At 36.1% G+C, this 20,684-nt stretch overlaps 3 protein-coding genes across 3 annotated transcripts in view; all 3 read right to left on the reverse strand.

Moving 5' to 3' along the window:
• LOC107591179 (phosphoglucomutase-1-like) overlaps positions 1–1,806 on the reverse strand; it is a 12,527-nt gene extending 10,721 nt beyond the window's left edge. Inside the window, exon 1 of the mRNA XM_016280250.1 lies at positions 1,484–1,806. Within this exon, the coding sequence (XP_016135736.1) occupies positions 1,484–1,729 (246 nt within the window). The 5' untranslated portion in view covers positions 1,730–1,806. The remainder of the gene's footprint in view (positions 1–1,483) is intronic.
• Positions 1,807–3,152: 1,346 nt separating this feature from the next.
• Positions 3,153–12,957, reverse strand: LOC107591198 (EF-hand calcium-binding domain-containing protein 7-like). Its single transcript, XM_016280279.1, has 11 exons — positions 12,704–12,957; positions 12,160–12,371; positions 11,980–12,066; positions 11,674–11,869; positions 8,726–8,847; positions 6,685–6,826; positions 6,441–6,554; positions 4,998–5,146; positions 4,611–4,820; positions 3,524–3,631; positions 3,153–3,334 (listed from the first exon to the last, which is right to left on the reverse strand). The coding sequence occupies exons 1-11, from the start codon at positions 12,813–12,815 to the stop codon at positions 3,254–3,256; spliced, it is 1,533 nt and encodes a 510-aa protein (XP_016135765.1). The 5' UTR covers positions 12,816–12,957; the 3' UTR covers positions 3,153–3,253.
• The window catches only part of LOC107591199 (dolichyl pyrophosphate Man9GlcNAc2 alpha-1,3-glucosyltransferase-like), a 36,826-nt gene continuing 23,948 nt past the window's right edge, over positions 7,807–20,684 (reverse strand). Inside the window, exon 15 of the mRNA XM_016280280.1 lies at positions 7,807–7,819. The gene's annotated coding sequence lies outside the window, so the exon portion shown is untranslated. The remainder of the gene's footprint in view (positions 7,820–20,684) is intronic.

Here is a 20,684-nt window from a genome sequence, read left to right on the forward strand (position 1 = left end):
AATCCGTGTATCATTCGTTTTTTGATTTAATATTGAAAGTAGAAAAATTAGAAAATGGCTCCTTTTTCATTTTTTTGTTTTTTTTCCCCATAAAACGAAAAACGAGAATTCAGCTTAAATTTTCGTTTTTCGTTCATGGGTGGAAAAATGAATAAACAACTTGAATATTTGATTTCTACATGTGGGCGGGAATTAAAAGCCCCTTTCTGCTGATTGGTCAGCCGAAGATCAAATCGTGCCATCATCAGTTCTTCTGCAGTATCACGCAGCAGAATAATAGTCCTCCGCTGCTGCAGTTGTACGGATTAATAACCCATTTTATCAATTTCATATTTTTCTCATCAAACAGACTAATGAATAGCTCGTACAGGGGCAGAGTCTAGACAGGGCTTTCTTCTGTGTAGACCAGTGGTTCTTAAAGTGATCGGGGGTCCAAGAAATAATATAGCCTTAATATTGCTATAGCCTAAAGTATTTCCAGACTGTAAAGTCGCTTTTTTTATCATGATACATAGGCCTACTGTGATTTATTCCAAAGTGACTTATATGATGCATTTAATGTAAAATAATCTAAATTAAGCCTTTTAAAAGACGAGTATTCCCTGTGGTTCATGTTTGTGAAAGATGCTCAGCTGATGCAAAGAATAGAATTTATATCTACACAGAAGAAAACCCTGTCTAGACAATGCCCCGGTACGAGTTGTGTCGAGCTATTCATTTGTTTGTTTGATGAAAAAAAGATTAAATGTAGTTGCAATAAATGCGTTAAGAATCCATACAACTGCAGCAGCGGAGGACTATTATTCTGCTGCAGAAAAACTGATGATGGCACGGTTTGATCTTCGGCTGACCAATCAGCAGAAAGGGGCGTTTAATTCCCGCCCACATGTAGAAATCAAATATTCAAGCTGTTTATTCATTTTTCTACCCATGAACGAAAAACGAAAATTTAAGCTGAATTCTTATTTCTCGTTTTTTGGAAAAAAACGAAAAAACGAAAAAGGAGCCGTTTTCTAATTTTTCTACTTTCAGTATTAAATCAAAAAACGAATGATCGAATGATACACGGATTCTGGTGGTTCAATGATGACTTGTGAACCGCACGGACTGATTCAGCCCGACTCGCGTACGAATCGCTCAGATTTGTCAATGTTGCAAACCGATTCACTGAAAATATCCGACTTAAATGAACGAGTCGTTCACGAATTGAACATAGAAGTGTGGACAAGATCATTCCCCGGCGAGAATTTTTATGTAACGTTTATAAATGTGTATGCAATGTACTTGGAAACACTATGATAAAAAATGCATAAGAAATTCCAGAAATATGACCTTGCTGTTTATTCCATGGAGTTTTGAAAGCATGCATGGCAGAGCACAACTGCAATTGAAGTACCTGTTTTGCAATGAACTTGTATGTGTTAATGACCTTTCCTATTCAAGGAAATAACTTTTGCTACATGTTACTTTTGCATAAAATTACCCCATTAGCTGCAGCAATCTGGATGATCAGCTGAATAGCGTCTTTCATGAAGAACCGTCCATCTCCTCCCACTACCAGGGTGCCCTCCTGCCTCTGAGCAGGGTCAATGGTGGAAATGATACTCTGGATAAAATTCTCCGCATAATGCTGGTTCTGCTGGAACACAGTCACCCTCTTTCTCAAACCGCTTGTTCCGGGTTTTTGATCGGTGTACGGTTTGGTCTTAATAACCGTAATTTTCACCATGTTGCAGCAGCGGTCAGTGTCTGTCACTATCCGGGTGCCCAGCGGGAAGTGAGTTGTTCACCACGTTCTAGCTTCTCTGCTGTCACTGTGCTCACACATTGGCCTTTCACCACTTAAACGGACACGCCCACATTTAAAGAGACAGTTAAGCCATTTATAACGTCTGTAATACTAGTGTACAAAAAAGTATAAAACAAGAAAAACATAAAACTATGTTTTTTGCTCTAAATTAATATTGTATCATATGAAAACCTACACAAACAAACAATATTTGAACATCAGAGTGGTTTTAGAACAAATGATTCATCTTTATTAGATATGTCTGCACTGAATCTCAATATTTATCTCCATATTAACATTTAAGGCTTTTAGTTGTACACTTAAGCAGATCATGGTCTTGTGGGAGAAAATTTAGGGGCCCTTGAAAGTACATGCTGGGAAAGCTGGAGCTCTATTGCAAAATCTATTGCATCAAGTTTCACACAGAATTCATTCAAAGCAGAACAAAGTTTACAATGATGCAAGGTTCGCATGTTGTCATGATATTGTAGGTTTCTTTAAAAAATACAGGTTAAAAGCACTGATCTATATCTATTATAGATCAGTGGTTAAAAGTCAAGCTGGAACAGTGTCTCGAATGCAAGAGAAACCGATGTGGGGGTGTCACATTTTGGATAAAAGATTGTTACACAAAAATCTCTGAGCTCTAACAACACTAAATAAAACAGAGGCTATATATTGAATACAAAATTTGAAGAGGTTTACTTTGTTGGTGAGAGAGATGGAGAGCAAAGGAATGCAGTTTAAATACTCCTCACATGTCATGTGACCTTAGTGTCTTGTTCTAGTTACAGTAGTGAAAGTCAAAGGGCAAAATAATTGACTGAATGTTATAAATAGAAGCTTAAACCTACATGTGGTGCTAAAGGTCAAGGGCGAATAAAATTTTGGTCTGTGTGTACAACACTCTGAAATTTGGATTGTATGTTTGCCCACTAGCTTAATGCCAGACTAGTGCTTAAAACTAAATTTGTGTATTTATATTGCTTATGTTAAATTGCCACAGTTTCATAGGAAACCCAAACTGACATGACATGTAATGTGATTGGTTACTTCCCATTATGGACTGGGGTAAATGTGCAAAAAAAAAATTCATCCAATCAAACTGTTCACAGAAACGAATATTAAATAATTGTGTGACCTTTAAAATCATTGTTCTAATTTAAATAATAAACAAACAAATAAAAAACGATTTACTGACAGTTATCACAAAAAAACAATTGAAAACAATTGCTTTATTTACAAAAAAATATGAATATCATGAATATAACTGTAATAACATTAATAATGCTTACAGAAACAGTAAAAAAAAAAACAGACAAACAAACAAAAAGCTATTATAAAACATGTTTACAATGGTCCTTGTAGCAAACAAAATTATGTTATTTATTTTACAAGCACTATATATAACTGTTGTCTCATACTAAATTTGTTAAGTTCATAGTAAAAACATTACTGAGACATTTACAAACTTGGTATGATGGTCTCAACACAGTTGTAAGTCCACTCCTGTTGTTCATTTAAAGCCATGACGTGCTGACATACCTGAACAGAGCACAACTGTTAAAGATATTCATTGTAAGTGTAAATATGAGTGTCTGTTATGTAGAACTAGCTTCACTCTAGTTGGGTTCTTTTATTAGTTCTAACGGGAAATAGAGCATGAAATGCACCTCATCCCGCATCTACAAAATAAACTAGTTTCTATTTGTGAGTGAAAATAGTGTATCTCACCATTTTAGTCCTAGCAGGAACCTCCACAGCAAACACACTCATGCCCCTGCTGCTCACACAGTTCTTGTTTTGTTCATTGTTGATGTGCACCGTCACCTTCTGATTGGACTACAGCATCGGAAGTGATGGGTACCAAGAAAACAACAGGGAAAATCGGTGAAAAGAAAACATTACATTTCGTTTTATAATCATACATTAACAACAGTGCCACAGGAAATGTGAACACTAACATTCAAAAATTTGGAATGAGTTAAAAAAACATGTTTGAAAGAAAAAGTACTTTTATTTAGCAAGTATACATTAAATTGATCAAAATATTTCTATTTCAAATGCATGCTGTTCTTTTGAACGTCAGTATTCAGCAAAGAATACTGAAAAAATGTATCACGGTTTTCACATAAATATTAAGCAGCACAACCATTTTCAACATTGATATTAATAATAAATGTTTCTTGAGCAGCAAATCAGCATATTAGAATGATTTCTGAAGGATCATGAGGCACTGAAGGCTGGAGTAATGGCTGCTAAAAATTCAGCTTTGCATCACAGGAATAAACAACATTTTAAAATACATAAAAATAGAGATTAGTTATTGTAAAAATTGTAACAATATTTCACAACATTCCTGTTTTTACTGTATTTTTGATCAAATAAATGCAGCCTTTAGTGAGCATGAGAGGCTTTATTTACAAACATAAAAAAAGAAACAAATCTTACCAACCCCGAACATTAGTGTGTATTTCAGATAATTAGTTCCACTGACTATGGCAAAATCCTAAGCCCTCTTAGCAGATCGAATTCCCTTCTATCGGTTGAAATGGTCTTTCAGCTGACTTTGACTATATAATGGCAATTCAGGACATTGAAATTCTACTCATGACCAGTGTTCCTTTCTATAAAGCATTCCAGTTACTTTGTTGTATTCCCAGTGAATGTTAAGTACTAGAAGTGCAAAAGTGAGGCCTACACAGGCACTTTTTAAAAGAGCTGGCTTTTTTAGCTTAGAGATGAATGTCATGTATTGATTTTCAGACTTCTTGGGATACAAAAACACCAGCTAAGTGACATAAAACAATAACCAAACTACCTTATTGGCAATGACTGATGAAATCCTGCTCTCTCCTTTGTATGTATAAACCAAGACATTCTCGTGACCCTTGAGAGATCTGGCCTCTGCTTTTGACGTGATAGACCTCTGTACAGCAGAATTCAACATCTTGATACCAGAATCCAAATGAACTGCCTGAAGAGTTGCCTTTACATCTTCACAGTAGACTGCAATGACAAACGGACAGGCCTGGGAGAAAAAAGAAAAATGTAAACACACATTAGCTCAGCATGTTCTGATTACACTGGCTACAAGTTAGTTAAAAATAAAGGACATTTTCCCTAAACCCAGGCAAAAACGTCTTCAGTTTATATTAGTTGGAAATTACAAGACATTCTCATGAGTAAATCTCAAAGACCTTTGTACCTCCACCATCTCTAAACTGCGGTTGTAGCCCATGGCCTCCAGGGTGAGCCACAAATCTCTGGGGTCACCTTCCCGATCATTCGCTTCCATCAGGTTGAGCTCCAGGAAGCCTTGTCTGGTTAACTCATTTTTCCTTGTGTCAAAGTTCTCTACAGGAGACCAAATACTGTTATAGAAATGCATATTATTAGACTAGATTGGACATTACTTGTTTAAGATCTGGAAGCAATATTTTTATTTTAAAATAAATGAAACATTACAGAAGACTTTGTTATCACAACATGCAAAGAAATGTACTAGTCAATCATGATTCAATTGCATCTTCCAATCCTGCAATTTGGAAAACATTCGGCTACTTTGCAAACAAAAAAAAGAAAAGAAAAGGGGGAAACAAAAGCCTATTATTACCTAATTTGATGGAGCGGAGTTCAAACTTTCCATTATGTTTTTTTTTTTACAAAATAGGAATGAAGAAGGAATCTATCAGTTTTCATGCATTTATCAAAATAACAAAAATATGTAAAAAGTTAAAATATATAAAATGTCAAAAGTTTCAGATTTAATGACAAAAACTATTTTTCAAAATGTATAATTTAACTTACATTTTGTAGAAGTGGAAAAATATGTTAGAATAAACCATTTAATGTCAAACAACTTTACATAAGCACAAGGTTATAAATAAATACGCTTTTTTTTCTGTAGCTGTTACACACACACACACACACACACACACACACATATATAAATATAATAGATTTATATTTCTTTGTAAAATGAGGAAGGTTATTCTATAAAATGACATTTGTGTCCCTCATATTGAATTAATGTAAAAAAAGGCTTCAACAATGAATAGCTGATGCAGACTTTTACTATATGTTAATATATATATTACAGTTGATTCAGGCATTTTTTCTAAACACGTCATAGAGAGAAAGAGAGAGAGAGAGCCTTTTGTCTTTATTCTCTTTACATTTGTTTTTCGATGTTTGCTGACATAATGTAATATTAACAAGTTATAGTTATCAGTTGTGTACCCAAGTAACACATTCAGGAAGAACAAGTCTTCTCTTTTTTTTATCACTTTAGCATCAGCATTAAAATCAACCCTGGTACCTTTCTGAAGTCATAATTACATCTACACACCCATTAAAATGTATTCACTTAGCTTGAGATGGAATGGTTTATTAACACTTACACAAATTATTTGTTTGATAGAATAATTATATAATATATATTATAATATTTATAAATATAAAAAAGATCAAATTAGTATATTTCCATATCAAAACGGAAAAGGCACTTGTGTCAGATGACGACTCTTATATCATTGCTGAAGAGAATATGTCAACATACAAGAAGGCATTATAATTCAATAATATATATACTATCATATTTAGATGCATTATATGTACCATCATATTTAGATGAAAGTGATGCATTTACCAACCTCCTTATCCCTCAACTCAGTAAAGCAAACCAAATTTGAATCTTCTTTGGTCTCATTCCCCATCACCACATAGAGAGCTGAGTCCACACACATCCACGGTGAAGGCTTATCTGTGGCATAAACATATAGTCAAAAATACTACTACAAAATTCGCTAATCTGCTAAATTGGATACTTTGAATAACTCAAAATCTGTAACTTCAGTAACTTTGGTCTTTAACACCATGTACAATATATTTACCAGGAATTGGGCTAAGGTTGAGGGGACGTATGGTCAGGTAGACGCTGATAGTCTCTGGTATAATCAGGCGATACTGAAGAGAAACAATCGTTCCATCTTCCTCCAGATAAAAACAACCTCTCATAAGAGTGTGATGCCAATCCTGGTGAAATACGTGTTAAAGGTGCGACACAGTAGAAACATCACAAACCATGCTGGATTTAAAAAAAACAACAACAACTGCAGTATCATCCCAGCAAGAAATGTTCTTGGAGGAAGTTGAAGATGCAACCACAGGGTGCCACTATTGTAACATCTTTGCTAAAACAAAGGCAATCAAAGACCTGGGTGGAACAAAACAGTCAAATATTTATTTTTGTGTGTAAATGATAAGTGAATAAGCCTAAATTTCAATACAGACCATTGAAATTCATATTATACGCATTAATAATGTAATTAAAAGTAAAAAGGCCTGAGGAAACCCATAAATTCTTGTCTAAACAAAGCCTTTTTGCTCTTTTAACTGCGGTTGTTTAGGTCCAGCTAAAATGTTATAGCAAATATACTCTAAATCATCAAGTAATCAAAAAATCTGAGTCAAACAGCCTCCTTTCTGACCCATCAGAGAGTAGTTTTGGGAAATAAACCTTGTCCTCAGGTGCCACAGAGACCTTTTAATGTTTAGAATGGGTTTATGCTTCTTTTCCGAGTGCTAAAAACATGTTCCTGAAATGACACTTCTTCAACAAAAGCAATTTCCTCCCAGAATTTATGCTGGGTTGTGAAACGTGTTAAGGATCAAATCATAACACTTGGGTGGTTTGTCCACCCCGAATCAAAATGAAGAAAAGCGCCCGAGGCAAGTGTCTACTTTAAAAGGCCCTGATGTAGTGTCCCAAGGAGATGGGTCACTCGGCTGGACTAATACACTGCCCTGTCACCTCCCAGAAACCTTTGTAATTTAAAGTCTCGCACACAGACCGCAAGCCACCATAAAACACACAACCTGACCCTTTCCAATCCCTACGCCCAATTATCAAGCTCCTGGCTCAGGTAATACAACATGCTGGAACTGAGGCGATAGAACTTTCTTCACCCAGGAGCATCTAGTTTTTTTTCCAATCTCTTTGCTTTGACGAGTTTGGTCATTATTTTTCTGTGACAAAGCAAACCAGCTGAGGTTAAAGTCAAAAAGAGTGCAAACAAAGGGAAGGAGATCAATAGCAGAGCTGCACTCATATCGACCAGGTGAAAATTTGCAACCAAAAGGCTTTGATACTACAAAAACACAGCAAATGTATAGCTGCCCTTAAGGCACTTCAGTTTAGATAAAGTTTAGTATGTAGGCAAAATGGAAGTTCCAAGATTGTTTGTAACAATTTATTCCCAAATAGCTCATTCCATAATTACTCAGCCTTTATTTATGTATGCATGTATGTATTTATTTAAATATATTACATTTTTTTTAATTTGTTTTAGAAATTTTAGGTTGACTTTTTAGGAATAGGCCAGGGACAACAGACGGAAATTAGCCTATAATGCGAACTTTGACTCATTTGTAGTTGTTTAAAGGGTTAATTCACCCAAAAATTTTAATTAGCCTGTGTTTTACTCACCATAAAAGCATCCTAGGTGTATGTGACTTTCTTCTTTCAGACGAATCCAATCGGAGTTATATTAAAAATTGTCCCGGCCCCTCCCCAGCGGTGTGAGGGACGTTTTATTATGGATGCGCGCACTTTATTTCACGTCTTCTGAACTGTTGATAACCAACACCCGCTTACCCCCCCCATTGAAAGGCTTGGAGGGGCCAGGACAATTTTTAATATAACTCCGATTGGATTCGTCTGAAAGAAGAACGTCACATACACCTAGAATGCTTTGAGGGTGAGTAAAACACAGGCTAATTTTCATTCCTGGGTGAACTAACCCTTTAATATTAAACATGTTTTAATTATATTTTTATTGTGTAATCTTATCCCAACCTTAATCTCTATTCTCAAGAGCTATATAGAGAGATAGTTTCCAAAAGACACCGGCACTCCCACAATGCAGCTGGTACCTGTAGAGATTTGGGCTCTGCCAGTCTGCCACTCTTAGTGCTACCAGCGCCCATGGTGATGGCCGTGGATAAAGATGACCGACGACTGCGAGCTGATGATGGTCTGGATGATGAGCGACTGTCTGTCATATGCAAAAATAGAAACTATAAGCTAAAACTATTTTAATGTGGATCTTCATTACAACAGCTGCATCACTAAGCGATCCAAAAAAGAAAATGAACAATGTAGATAAAGAAAAAAACTGCACATTTAAAAACAATGTTTAAAGTTGAACACCACAAAGCAAAAGAAAATCTCCACTAGTCCTGCATGTACTCATAATAATGACAAATGGCTGCCTTAATCAAAAGGTTTTAAAAGCTCCTCCCTATACAAACCCTCTATTGAGTTCACATTATGGCACAAATCCAAATGATTTTTCATCACACATGAGGGGAGATCAATAGCTTAATCATTAGTTACTATATAATAGACTGCAGTGTGAGGAATGGAAACAGAATTGTGTGTTTGTTTGCTTTTGTGTACATTATTTGCCTGTGAAGCAGAGCTGGCTGAACCCGACCCAACCAATACTGTCACATTTTAAAGAAATAGTTCATCAAACAAAATAAGAAAGAAAAAGAAAAATGCCAAAAATATACCCAGCCTCAGGCCATCCAAGACATAGATAAGTTTGTTTCTTTATCGGAAATTATTTCTAGAAATTAAGCATTCCATCACATTATTACGGACTCGTATTGTCCAGAAGTGATGGTTTAAAGTTAAAAGGCCTTATAGATGGATTTGTTTATTACAAACATGCAGCCTTTCACTTCACAAGCCTTTAACTGATAGACTGGAGTTATGTGTATTATTGTGATGCTTTTATCACCTGTTTGGACTCTCATTCTGATAGCAACCATTCACTGCAGAGGATCCATTTGTCAGCAAGTGATCATGTAATGCTAAATTTCTCCAAATTTGTTCTGATGAAGAAACAAACTCATCTGTATCCTGAATGGCCTGAGAGTGAGTAAATTTACAATTTTGGGTGAACTACTCCTTTAAGACCAAACCCAAACTTAACTCTAATTTCCTCATTCCAAATTAAAGAGAGTGAAGGTAAAAGCATTCTGTTGCATAAGTTACTAACATTATACTATAATACATTGTGCTTTTATGTTTTGTGCTTCTGTGCAGACTAAGGTTGCCAACTGTCCCGCATATTGGGCTTAATTGATGTGTCCCTTTTATTGACTGCTACGCTGATCTAACCACTGACTGATGCAACAGCAGCAGTGCTGGTCACGACACTTGAGAACAATCACTGTCACCTGTCATCATTTAATTACAGCCACTGCCTCACGCAGTATATGTAGAGGAAGGCTGCGAAATCTTCTGCCGGCTGGTCGCTCCTATACATACACATATATATATATACAGGTGCATCTCAATAAATTAGAATGTCATGGAAAAGTTCATTTATTTCAGTAATTCAACTCAAATTGTGAAACTCGTGTATTAAATAAATTCAATGCGCACAGACTGAAGTAGTTTAAGTCTTTGGTTCTTTTAATTGTGATGATTTTGGCTCACATTTAACAAAAACCCACCAATTCACTATCTCAACAAATTAGAATACTTCATAAGACCAACAAAAAAAACATTTTTAGTGAATTGTTGGCCTTCTGGAAAGTATGTTCATTTACTGTACATGTACTCAATACTTGGTAGGGGCTCCTTTTGCCTTAATTACTGCCTCAATTCGGCGTGGCATGGAGGTGATCAGTTTGTGGCACTGCTGAGGTGGTATGGAAGCCCAGGTTTCTTTGACAGTGGCCTTCAGCTCATCTGCATTTTTTGGTCTCTTGTTTCTCATTTTCCTCTTGACAATACCCAATAGATTCTCTATGGGGTTCAGGTCTGGTGAGTTTGCTGGCCAGTCAAGCACACCAACACCATGGTCATTTAACCAACTTTTGGTGCTGTGGGCAGGTGCCAAATCCTGCTGGAAAATGAAATCAGCATCTTCAAAAAGCTGGTCAGCAGAAGGAAGCATTAAGTGCTCTAAAATTTCTTGGTAAACGGGTGCAGTGACGTTTTGTTTTCAAAAAACACAATGGACCAACACCAGCAGAGGACATTGGGGGCAAGAGTCCAGTTCTTCTTCTCCTTAGTCCAGAGATGCCTCTGACGTTGTCTGTGGTTCAGGAGTGGCTTAACAAGATACATACGACAACTGTAGCCAAATTCCTTGACACGTCTATGTGTGGTGGCTCTTGATGCCTTGACCCCAGCCTCAGTCCATTCCTTGTGAAGTTCACTCAAATTCTTGAATCGATTTTGCTTGACAATCCTCATAAGGCTGCGGTTCTCTCGGTTGGTTGTGCATCTTTTTCTTCCACACTTTTTCCTTCCACTCAACTTTCTGTTAACATGCTTGGATACAGCACTCTGTGAACAGCCAGCTTCTTTGGCAATGAATGTTTGTGGCTTCCCCTCCTTGTGAAGGGTGTCAATGATTGTCTTCTGGACAACTGTCAGATCAGCAGTCTTCCCCATGATTGTGTAGCCTAGTGAACCAAACTGAGAGACCATTTTGAAGGCTCAGGAAACCTTTGCAGGTGTTTTGAGTTGATTAGCTGATTGGCATGTCACCATATTCTAATTTGTTGAGATAGTGAATTGGTGGGATTTTGTTAAATGTGAGCCAAAATCATCACAATTAAAAGAACCAAAGACTTAAACTACTTCAGTCTGTGTGCACTGAATTTATTTAATAAACGAGTTTCACAATTTGAGTTGAATTACTGAAATAAATGAACTTTTCCACGACATTCTAATTTATTGAGATGCACCTGTGTGTATATATATGTATGCATATGCACATATGTCCCTTATAAATCGCGATTGTCCCGTATTTTCCTTTTCTGAAGTTGGCAACCCTAGTGCAGACCCTGTATCATACCTTTCCTCTGTGTGGTTTCCGGCTCTGTTCTGGGCTGTGTCTCTGAGGCTGGAAGCTCAGGTTGGGACTCTAGGCTCTGTGGGGAGTTGTCCATCTGGTTGCCAAAGTTCTGCCTCTTCAGTTTGGCATCAGCCTCAAGCTTCTCCAGTGCTGCGTTCTGACACTGTTCTACTGTAGACTCGAGAAGCCTGCAGAACTAAACAGCAGCCTGGTTAATTCAACTCACCTATAATTTGTCTGTTTACATTAGAAACCACCCTTTTTCAACCAAAACGTGTATTGCTGTTAAATGCTTGGAGATTGTACCTCTGCATAGTCTAACTTCCCATCTTTGTTGACATCTGCTAAGGAAAATATTTCATCCACTTCCTTAGGCAACATTTTTTCACCAGACTAAAACAAACATATCAAAATCCAAATCTGAAATGATTATAACAGCAGGCAAACATGGTTGTAAAGAGAGAATGGAACAAATGTAACACATACGGAAGTAAGGATTCTGCTGAGCTCTTCGTGAGAGATATATCCATCACAATTTGCATCAAATTTCTTGAAAATTCTCATAAGCTGGTCTGGTTCTGCTGCTTTTTCCTTCTTAAGTATCTCACAAAAGTCATCAAAATGCAGCTTCTTGGTTCCTGGTGGCCAATATTTGTCTAAAGCTTTCTGTGATGGATTTCTACCTGCTTGCTGAAGGACTGAGAGACAAAACAGCATAGATGGACACGCATCGCATACATTGACTACTGATAATATTTGACACTGACATCGGCTAAGTCATTAGAAAATATTAATATATGATTAATATATTGAAATATTTAGAAATATCACTTTCACTAATGCATTCATGTTCATTATACTGTATTCTTTGAATTTACATTATCTATAACACGTTGTTCCTGAATTATGAATGCTGATTGATTAGTTATGAATTAAGTGTTACCCATTTATTGATATTATCAATCATATTTAGCCTTTTATATTATGATCAACGTGCAGGTATAAACGCGTTGAGTTGAATTATGCTCACCGGAGCACAGCTGATCTTTTGAAGTCATATTAACCAGACTGGATCTGAACACAGACAGATAAGCAGCCCTGCACGTCATATAAAACCTCTCTTCCTCTGAGCGCTGCATCATGAAAATATATTCAATATGCAAGCGAAATATCAAAGCATGTTGTGATAACAGCAGTCCGCTGGCGGTGTTGTTCACTACCGAGTCTGATTGCCATGGCTGCCGCGTGTAAACAAACCCGGTGCGCAGTTAAAATGCGATCACGAGAAACAACTGCCCTCAATGCTCCTCACACAATATTTATTCATTAGATATGTGTGTGATATAATCTTGTCAGCCAGCACCATTGATACTCTAACAATATTTTAACCCATGCTGTGTGGAATTTCTCTAGTAAATGGAGTTAAACACTGTCAAATACTTTAACAAGCATGAAGAATCACAGATAAGTGTTTCCGGGGGACTAAATTACTGCCGCACCGCGCCAAACTACAAACTATAAATAAAAACGCCTGTCAACTCCACCGCAAGAAAGAGATAAATATCTAAAATGCCGTAAGTTTATCTATTCAAGTGGCTCACTTTTTCGCATAATTATTAACACTGTTTCAACGTACTATAATTTCAACGATATATGTTTGTGTTCATGTTATCCTTACGAAAAAAGATGCTATTAGAGTAAGTACCCTGCTATTAAAGATTACTGCCAAAATACGCTATAATACTTCATTGAATACCATATAACTATCATTTTACCTGTCCAAGGTCCTCCACGTGAGAAATATTCAATACTTAAGTGTTTTTGAACGAGTGGGATGAGAAAATATCACACGTCGAATTTAAGTAATAGATTTGAGGTTTTACAATTCTAGTATCATAATTCACGGATAAACCTAATATAGCTAGCCTAGTACAAGAATTGTCACACTTAATATCATCTAGCAATTACTATATTCTAATAAAGCTATTAAACTTGAATGTGTACCGGTATAATTGGAATAAAAACACATAATGTAACGTTACAATGCAATAATGTGAGAATGTAAATACATACATAAAGTAATATTTAGCTTAAAGAAGTATATTCTGGTATGGATATCATCCACATAAATAAGCAAACCCAAAACTGTTAAAGCCTTAATTACAAAAATCAAATACGCTGCTGATAATGATGTTACACTTTTGACTGCCCTAATAAACTCTACATTTCCATACAGTGTGAAGAGAGCCCTTCAGTTACAAGACAAAGAAAATGTGAGTTAAGTAAATCAATAAACACAACGCCAGGCTTCTCTACGCCAGGATTTCAGATCAGAAATGGCTTGTTCATATTCTTTTAATGTTTATTATTTCAGCTCATTTTAAAGTGACGTCCGAACCATGTCATTAATCATAAGTTATGGAAGTAAAGGAATGAAGTGTTACTTATTTATTAAAAGCACAATAACATAAAGAAAAATTTACCAATGCTTCAAATGAATCTATTTTAGAGCCCAGCTAAGAGGCAAGCACCAAACAGGGACTATTCCCCTATGACTGGAACCCAATTGATGAGTCCCACGACAAAAACTGCAGGTATAAAATCCACAGACCAGCTACTGTGTCCCCTTACTCCTATAAAACTCATATTTTACCCCCCCACCCCACCCCGACCCATGAGTTTTTATTTTTTATTTTCATTGTGAGCAGAATAAGATGTGTGTGTATTCTTTTCGCTTTCGGTAATCGCCATAAACAACCCCCTGCTCATGTCATGTTGTTGCCTAAATCCTGTACAGTAGGGGTCTCTTGTAATCCAGTGATATTGCATTTAGATTAGCTGTCTGTGTAGCCATTAATAATATCTTTGCTCATGCTGATTTGATAAATTGGTGACATTTAGTGCTTCATCAGCAGGTAATTCCAGAGCAGGTGGGAAGAAAACGAATACCCCTCAAACAAAAGAGCCCATGACAGATGCTGAGAGGTAAGGATGCAGAAATGTCCTTTTAAACATGTTGATGATTCCTGTAATATTTGAGATTATTAAAAAATAAATAAAAATAAATTACAAATAAAAAGACATACTTCATATTTAATATTGCTTAGCAGTTGGCCTATACTTTTAATGCTTTTGTGTTGAGTTACTCTATATTAAACGTTTTACTTGATTATATTTTACAAAAACCAGAGTGCCATTAAAGTCTATTTTTATGAAGCTACTAACATTGGTATAACTGGAGCAGTGGAACAGACAGAAATTTCTCCTCATTACTGGATATTTCCTTTGTCCCACTTGGCTGATAGCCATTATGACTGATCAGAATTTAATGACAGGACATGGAGGGAGTTTCATCACCAGCCAAAAGCCTCGTTGATTTACATAGCACTAAAAATAGTTGGATAAGGAGAGTTTAAGAAAAGACCTATTTCCTTTCCAACGCATACTAACACAGAGCTCCGTGTGATCCATCAAGACAAGCATTAGTTTTGAATTTTATAGTGCAGTCATTTAAGAGGAAGCTAGTTAAATATATATAAAAACATCAATAAAGAGAGCGGGCTTATGATTCATTTAAGAAAGTATTCATTTGGGGAGTCAAACCCAAGAGAACTTCTCGTGCAAAATGTAGAAGAGATCTTGAGTGTGACTGGACGACGGTCCTTGTGTAAGGTTTTGCCAACCTTTTAATATGTCTTCCAATATTTTTAAATGTGTATTAAAAATAAATGAATATCTTATTCTTAGTCAGCTTGTCTTCTCACAGACTTAGTAAGGATATTGAATATGAATTCGGAATTCAGTGTCCTTATCGAAATTTTCTGCAAGAATGTAATGTAATATGTGTAATATATTTTGTCATGGCACTTGCCTGAGTTGTAATAAAAAAAAAAAAATCTAATTAATAAATATTGTATTAATTATTGGTAACACTTTGCTATAAGGTCCCATTAGTTAATGTCAATTAATGCATTAACTAACAATGAGCAATACACTTGTTACAGTATTTATTAATCTTTGTTAACAGAAAAACATACAAGTGTTCATTGATAATACACATTAGATCAGGCCCATTAAATAATATGAACAGATAACAAACTTTTGATTTTAATAATGTGTTATTAAATGTTGAAATTAAACATTAAGTAGTACATTCTTAATAAGTATTTTGCATTGTTAGTTAATGTAGTGTTAACAAATGAAACCTTATTAAAACAAATTAAAGGGGTTTCAGATTTGGTCTTTCATTTGTTTTTTAATACCTTTTCCCCTTCAGAATTCTGTTCCTCAGGTCTAAGGTGAAAAAATCATTCAAGGACCTTATGAAATACAGGCAACAGCTGGAAGCATTAGTGGTATGTGGATCCAATATAGTAAGAAAACTTATCATTTTGTTGCGGATTGTTTATAGATTGGCCAACTAAACCACTAAACTAAGACTAGATCAGGGTCTGAACCACCATAGACATTGAGAGACTTTAGTGGTTGGCTAATACGCTTCATCTAAATTATTATATTTGGTGCCTCAATCCTGAATATGTGGTACAGACATAAACTAGGCTAAGCTTATTTTGATGTGTGATGCAAGCTATATTTAAGGCATCTTATTGAGGTTGCACACAATGTTGTTTTTGTGTATTTATGTGTTTTTTAAACAGAAATGCCAAATGTAATGCACGATTGTTCTTACATGAATGTTTGTTTGTAGCCAGTAGAGGGCAGTAGTGAGCTGAGGAGTCTTCTGCTGATGAGTCCTGCTGATCTACAAACTGAACTCAAGAGACATGAGAATCTGTGTGAGTCCTTTTTCTTTTCAGCTGTAATTCATAAACTTCATAATGCATGTAAATAAAGTGGTTCACTTTCTCAAGGTCACTTTATAGACATTGGTTAAACAATTTATTTGCTATTAAGAGTATTGACTATCAATTCGTGCTGTGTGTGAAACATAAAACTGAATTCTTTGCTTTCCAGGTGCTAAAATTGCATCTTGTGCACATAGAGCAGACACAAACAAGGGCCATTTCCAAGGTGAGGGAATTTGGAAATCAAATGAATGTTCAGAATAGAATTTAAAAGTTTATTTATTATTTAAAAGAATGAACGATGACACTTATCTGAAGTGGATATCCAATCAAAGATAATCCAGATCAGATAGCAACCACTACACAATTAGTTATGTTTCAAATCTTGAAAGTTTCTCTATCACAACAACAGTCTTTGTTAGACTCTGTCACAAGGATAAGTTATGAGCCACATTGAATTGATTCCAATTACAGTATGATGATTGTGACCCCATTGCTTTGCTTAAAAGAGCAAGAGAAAGAAAACATTTTGTGTTCCACTTATATGTGAGTCACGATTGATTTCAAGCACTAGCACACGTTCTGGATCTTGGTCACATGGGACCCTTGAATAGCCATTTACGAGATTTGGTTTGTCAATGCGGCGTGTTCATAGACATTTGTCTCGATCTCTGCACATATAAAAGGTTCTCTTTTTCTAAGAAAAACATTTCATTTTCCTAACACAAACAAGCCAGAACTCCTCTTCGTGGGACAGAATTAATTCGATTATTTCAAGCACACATTCAGCCCCCAGCAAAGCTGCACTTGTGATTCAGTCACACAATGGTGATTTGTTGGAACTCAATGGTTGGATTGTGATGAAGTTCAGCATGTTTTTAAGATAAGGTCGCCTGAAATTGTTTTAATTAGTCTCACTCGAGGACCTCTGCGTATATGTTGCTTGTAGCTCGACACCAAAGGAATGTCACAATCTTGATCACATGGTGGAGCATGAAATTGATCAATATAATGAACAACAACAACAGTACAAGAGTGTTTTCACATTTACGTCCCTAGAAAGAGAATCAACCCGTTGCTGTTTTAAGACATTATAACATACATTGACAATAAACTAATTATGTGAAAAAAATTATGCCATTATGTAAAATAATAAAAATTCTGTACAAATTATGCCATTATGTAAAATTAGGACTGATTTAAGTATTTATCTATTATATTATGTTACTACATACTACTGTTCAGAAGTTTGGGGTAGTAAGATTTCTTTTAAAGAAATCAGTATTTTAATTCATCAAGGATTCATTAAATTGATCAAGCGACATTTTAGACATTTATAATGTTCAGTTTATAATTGAAAAAACATTTCTTTAAAAAATACTGTTCTTTTTACATTTCTCCTCAACAATAAATTCCTGAAAAAGTATCACGGTTTGCAAAAAAATTATAAAGATACTAATTACAAATCATCAAATCAGCATATTAAAATGATTTATAAAGGATCGTGTGACATTGAAGACTGGAGTAATGGCTGCTGAAAATCCATATCACAAGAATAAATTGCATTTATATATTGCAAAATATATTAAAATAGATATATTATATTACATTTACGTTTTACATTTAGACATTTAGCAGACACTTTTATCCAAAGCGACTTACAAATGAGGACAATGGAAGCAATCAAAATCAACAAAAGAGCAATGATATACAAGTGCTATAACAAGTCTCAGTTAGCTTAACACAGTACATGTAGCAAGTTTTTTTTTAATTATATAATGAATAAAAAGGAAACAGATAGATAGAAAAGCTAGTGTTAGTTAGTTTCAAAAAATAGAATTAGAATAGAGAGTGCTAGTGTTAGAGGGTCAAAAAAGATAGAAGAGATGTGTTTTTAGCCGATTCTTGAAGATATACAGTGGGTATGGAAAGTATTCAGACCCCCTTAAATTTTTCACTCTTTGTTATATTGCAGCCATTTGCTAAAATCATTTAAGTTAATTTTTTTTCCTCATTAATGTACACATAGCACCCCATATTGACAGAAAAACACAGAATTGTTGACATTTTTGCAGATTTATTAAAAAAGAAAAACTGAAATATCACATGGTCCTAAGTATTCAGACCCTTTGCTCAGTATTTAGTAGAAGCACCCTTTTGATCTAATACAGCCATGAGTCTTTTTGGGAAAGATGCAACAAGTTTTTCACACCTGGATTTGGGGATCCTCTGCCATTTCTCCTTGCAGATCCTCTCCAGTTCTGTCAGGTTGGATGGTAAACGTTGGTGGACAGCCATTTTTAGGTCTCTCCAGAGATGCTCAATTGGGTTTAAGTCAGGGCTCTGGCTGGGCCATTCAAGAACAGTCACAGAGTTGTTGTGAAGCCACTCCTTCGTTATTTTAGCTGTGTGCTTAGGGTCATTGTCTTGTTGGAAGGTAAACCTTCGGCCCTGTCTGAGGTCCTGAGCACTCTGGAGAAGGTTTTCTTCCAGGATATCCCTGTACTTGGCCGCATTCATCTTTCCCTTGATTGCAACCAGTCGTCCTGTCCCTGCAGCTGAAAAACACCCCCCCAGCATGATGCTGCCACCACCATGCTTCACTGTTGGGACTGTATTGGACAGGTGATGAGCAGTGCCTGGTTTTCTCCACACATACCGCTTAGAATTAAGGCCAAAAAGTTCTCATCAGACCAGAGAATCTTATTTCTCACCATCTTGGAGTCCTTCAGGTGTTTTTTTAGCAAACTCCATGTGGGCTTTCATGTGTCTTGCACTGAGGAGCGGCTTCCGTCGGGCCACTCTGCCCTAAAGCCCCGCCTGGTGGAGGGCTGCAGTGGTGGTTGACTTTCTACAACTTTCTCCCATCTCCTGACTGCATCTCTGGAGCTCAGCCACAGTGATCTTTGGGTTCTTCTTTACCTCTCTCACCAAGGCTCTTCTCCCCCGATAGCTCAGTTTGATCAGCTCTAGGAAGGGTTCTGGTCGTCCCACACGTCTTCCATTTAAGGATTATGGAGGCCACTGTGCTCTTAGGTACCTTAAGTGCAGCAGAATTTTTTTTGTAACCTTGGCCAGATCTGTGCCTTGCCGCAATTCTGTCTCTGAGCTCTTCAGGCAGTTCCTTTGACCTCATGATTCTCATTTGCTCTGACATGCACTGTGAGCTGTAAGGTCTTATATAGACAGGTGTGTGGCTTTCCTAATCAAGTCCAATCAGTATAATCAAACACAGCTGGACTCAAATGAAGGTGTAAAACCATCTCAAGGATGATCAGAAGAAATGGACAGCACCTGAGTTAAATATATGAGTGTCACACCAAAGGGTCTGAATACTTAGGACCATGTGATATTTCAGTTTTTCTTTTTTAATAAATCTGCAAAAATGTCAACAATTCTGTGTTTATCTGTCAATATGGGGTGCTGTGTGTACATTAATGAGGAAAAAATTAACTTAAATGATTTTAGCAAATGGCTGCAATATAACAAAGAGTGAAAAATTTAAGGGGGTCTGAATACTTTCCGTACCCACTGTATATAATATATTATACCATTTTAATTTAGAAAATATTTTTCTGTCATTTGTTTTATAAAAAGGCATTTTCTGGCTTTTTCTGTGTTGGAATTGTGAATTAGATTGGTGTGATGAAATCAAATTACTTCAAGAAATCTTTTCTGTGATTGTCCATGAAAACAAACATTTTCACAGAAACGCAGCTAAATATGGGCCATTTCAGTAAACAGACTTCAGTTATCAAACTGAGCATCAGAGTATGTCCTGTACAAATAATGGGTTTCGTTCCAGTGAGGTTTTTCTCATTACATTTTAGAAGGGTTTGAAGTCAAAGCTTGAAATGACCTCAAGTTCCCTAATGCGTGTTCATAAGATTATTGAATATTTTTCTGTATTCACAACTAGGCCAGAACTATTTTTGCAGCAGCTTTATTAAGCTAAATAAATAAAGATACTTAAAGACAAATTACAACCACAGTTAATAAATATATGTAAGTAGTTGAAGATGTTGTAGTTGAAGCTCTCTTGGGACACCATTAGGTCCTGCCACAGATCACTAATACCCTGGATTTCATAGAGACACATCATTGCTATTAGAGTTCTCAAACACACAGTGTCACTTGAGCCATACAGGAGCTGGTGCGGATGACATATGATGGCGAGGATATGACACTACTCGTGTAAAAGCAAGC

The sequence above is a fragment of the Sinocyclocheilus grahami genome, unplaced genomic scaffold (assembly GCF_001515645.1).
Source record: "Sinocyclocheilus grahami isolate Dianchi unplaced genomic scaffold, SAMN03320097.WGS_v1.1 scaffold138.1, whole genome shotgun sequence".
NCBI lineage: Eukaryota > Metazoa > Chordata > Actinopteri > Cypriniformes > Cyprinidae > Sinocyclocheilus > Sinocyclocheilus grahami.

Coding starts and splice junctions, on each gene's coding strand:
- LOC107591198 (XM_016280279.1), bottom strand. CDS start 12,815: ATGATGCAGCGCTCAGAGGAAGAGAGGTTTTATATGACGTGCAGGGCT. Junction 8,848..11,673: donor GGAAACCACACAGAGGAAAG/GTATGATACAGG, acceptor TGCATATGACAG/ACAGTCGCTCATCATCCAGA. Junction 3,632..4,610: donor CATCAGTCATTGCCAATAAG/GTAGTTTGGTTA, acceptor CCGATGCTGTAG/TCCAATCAGAAGGTGACGGT.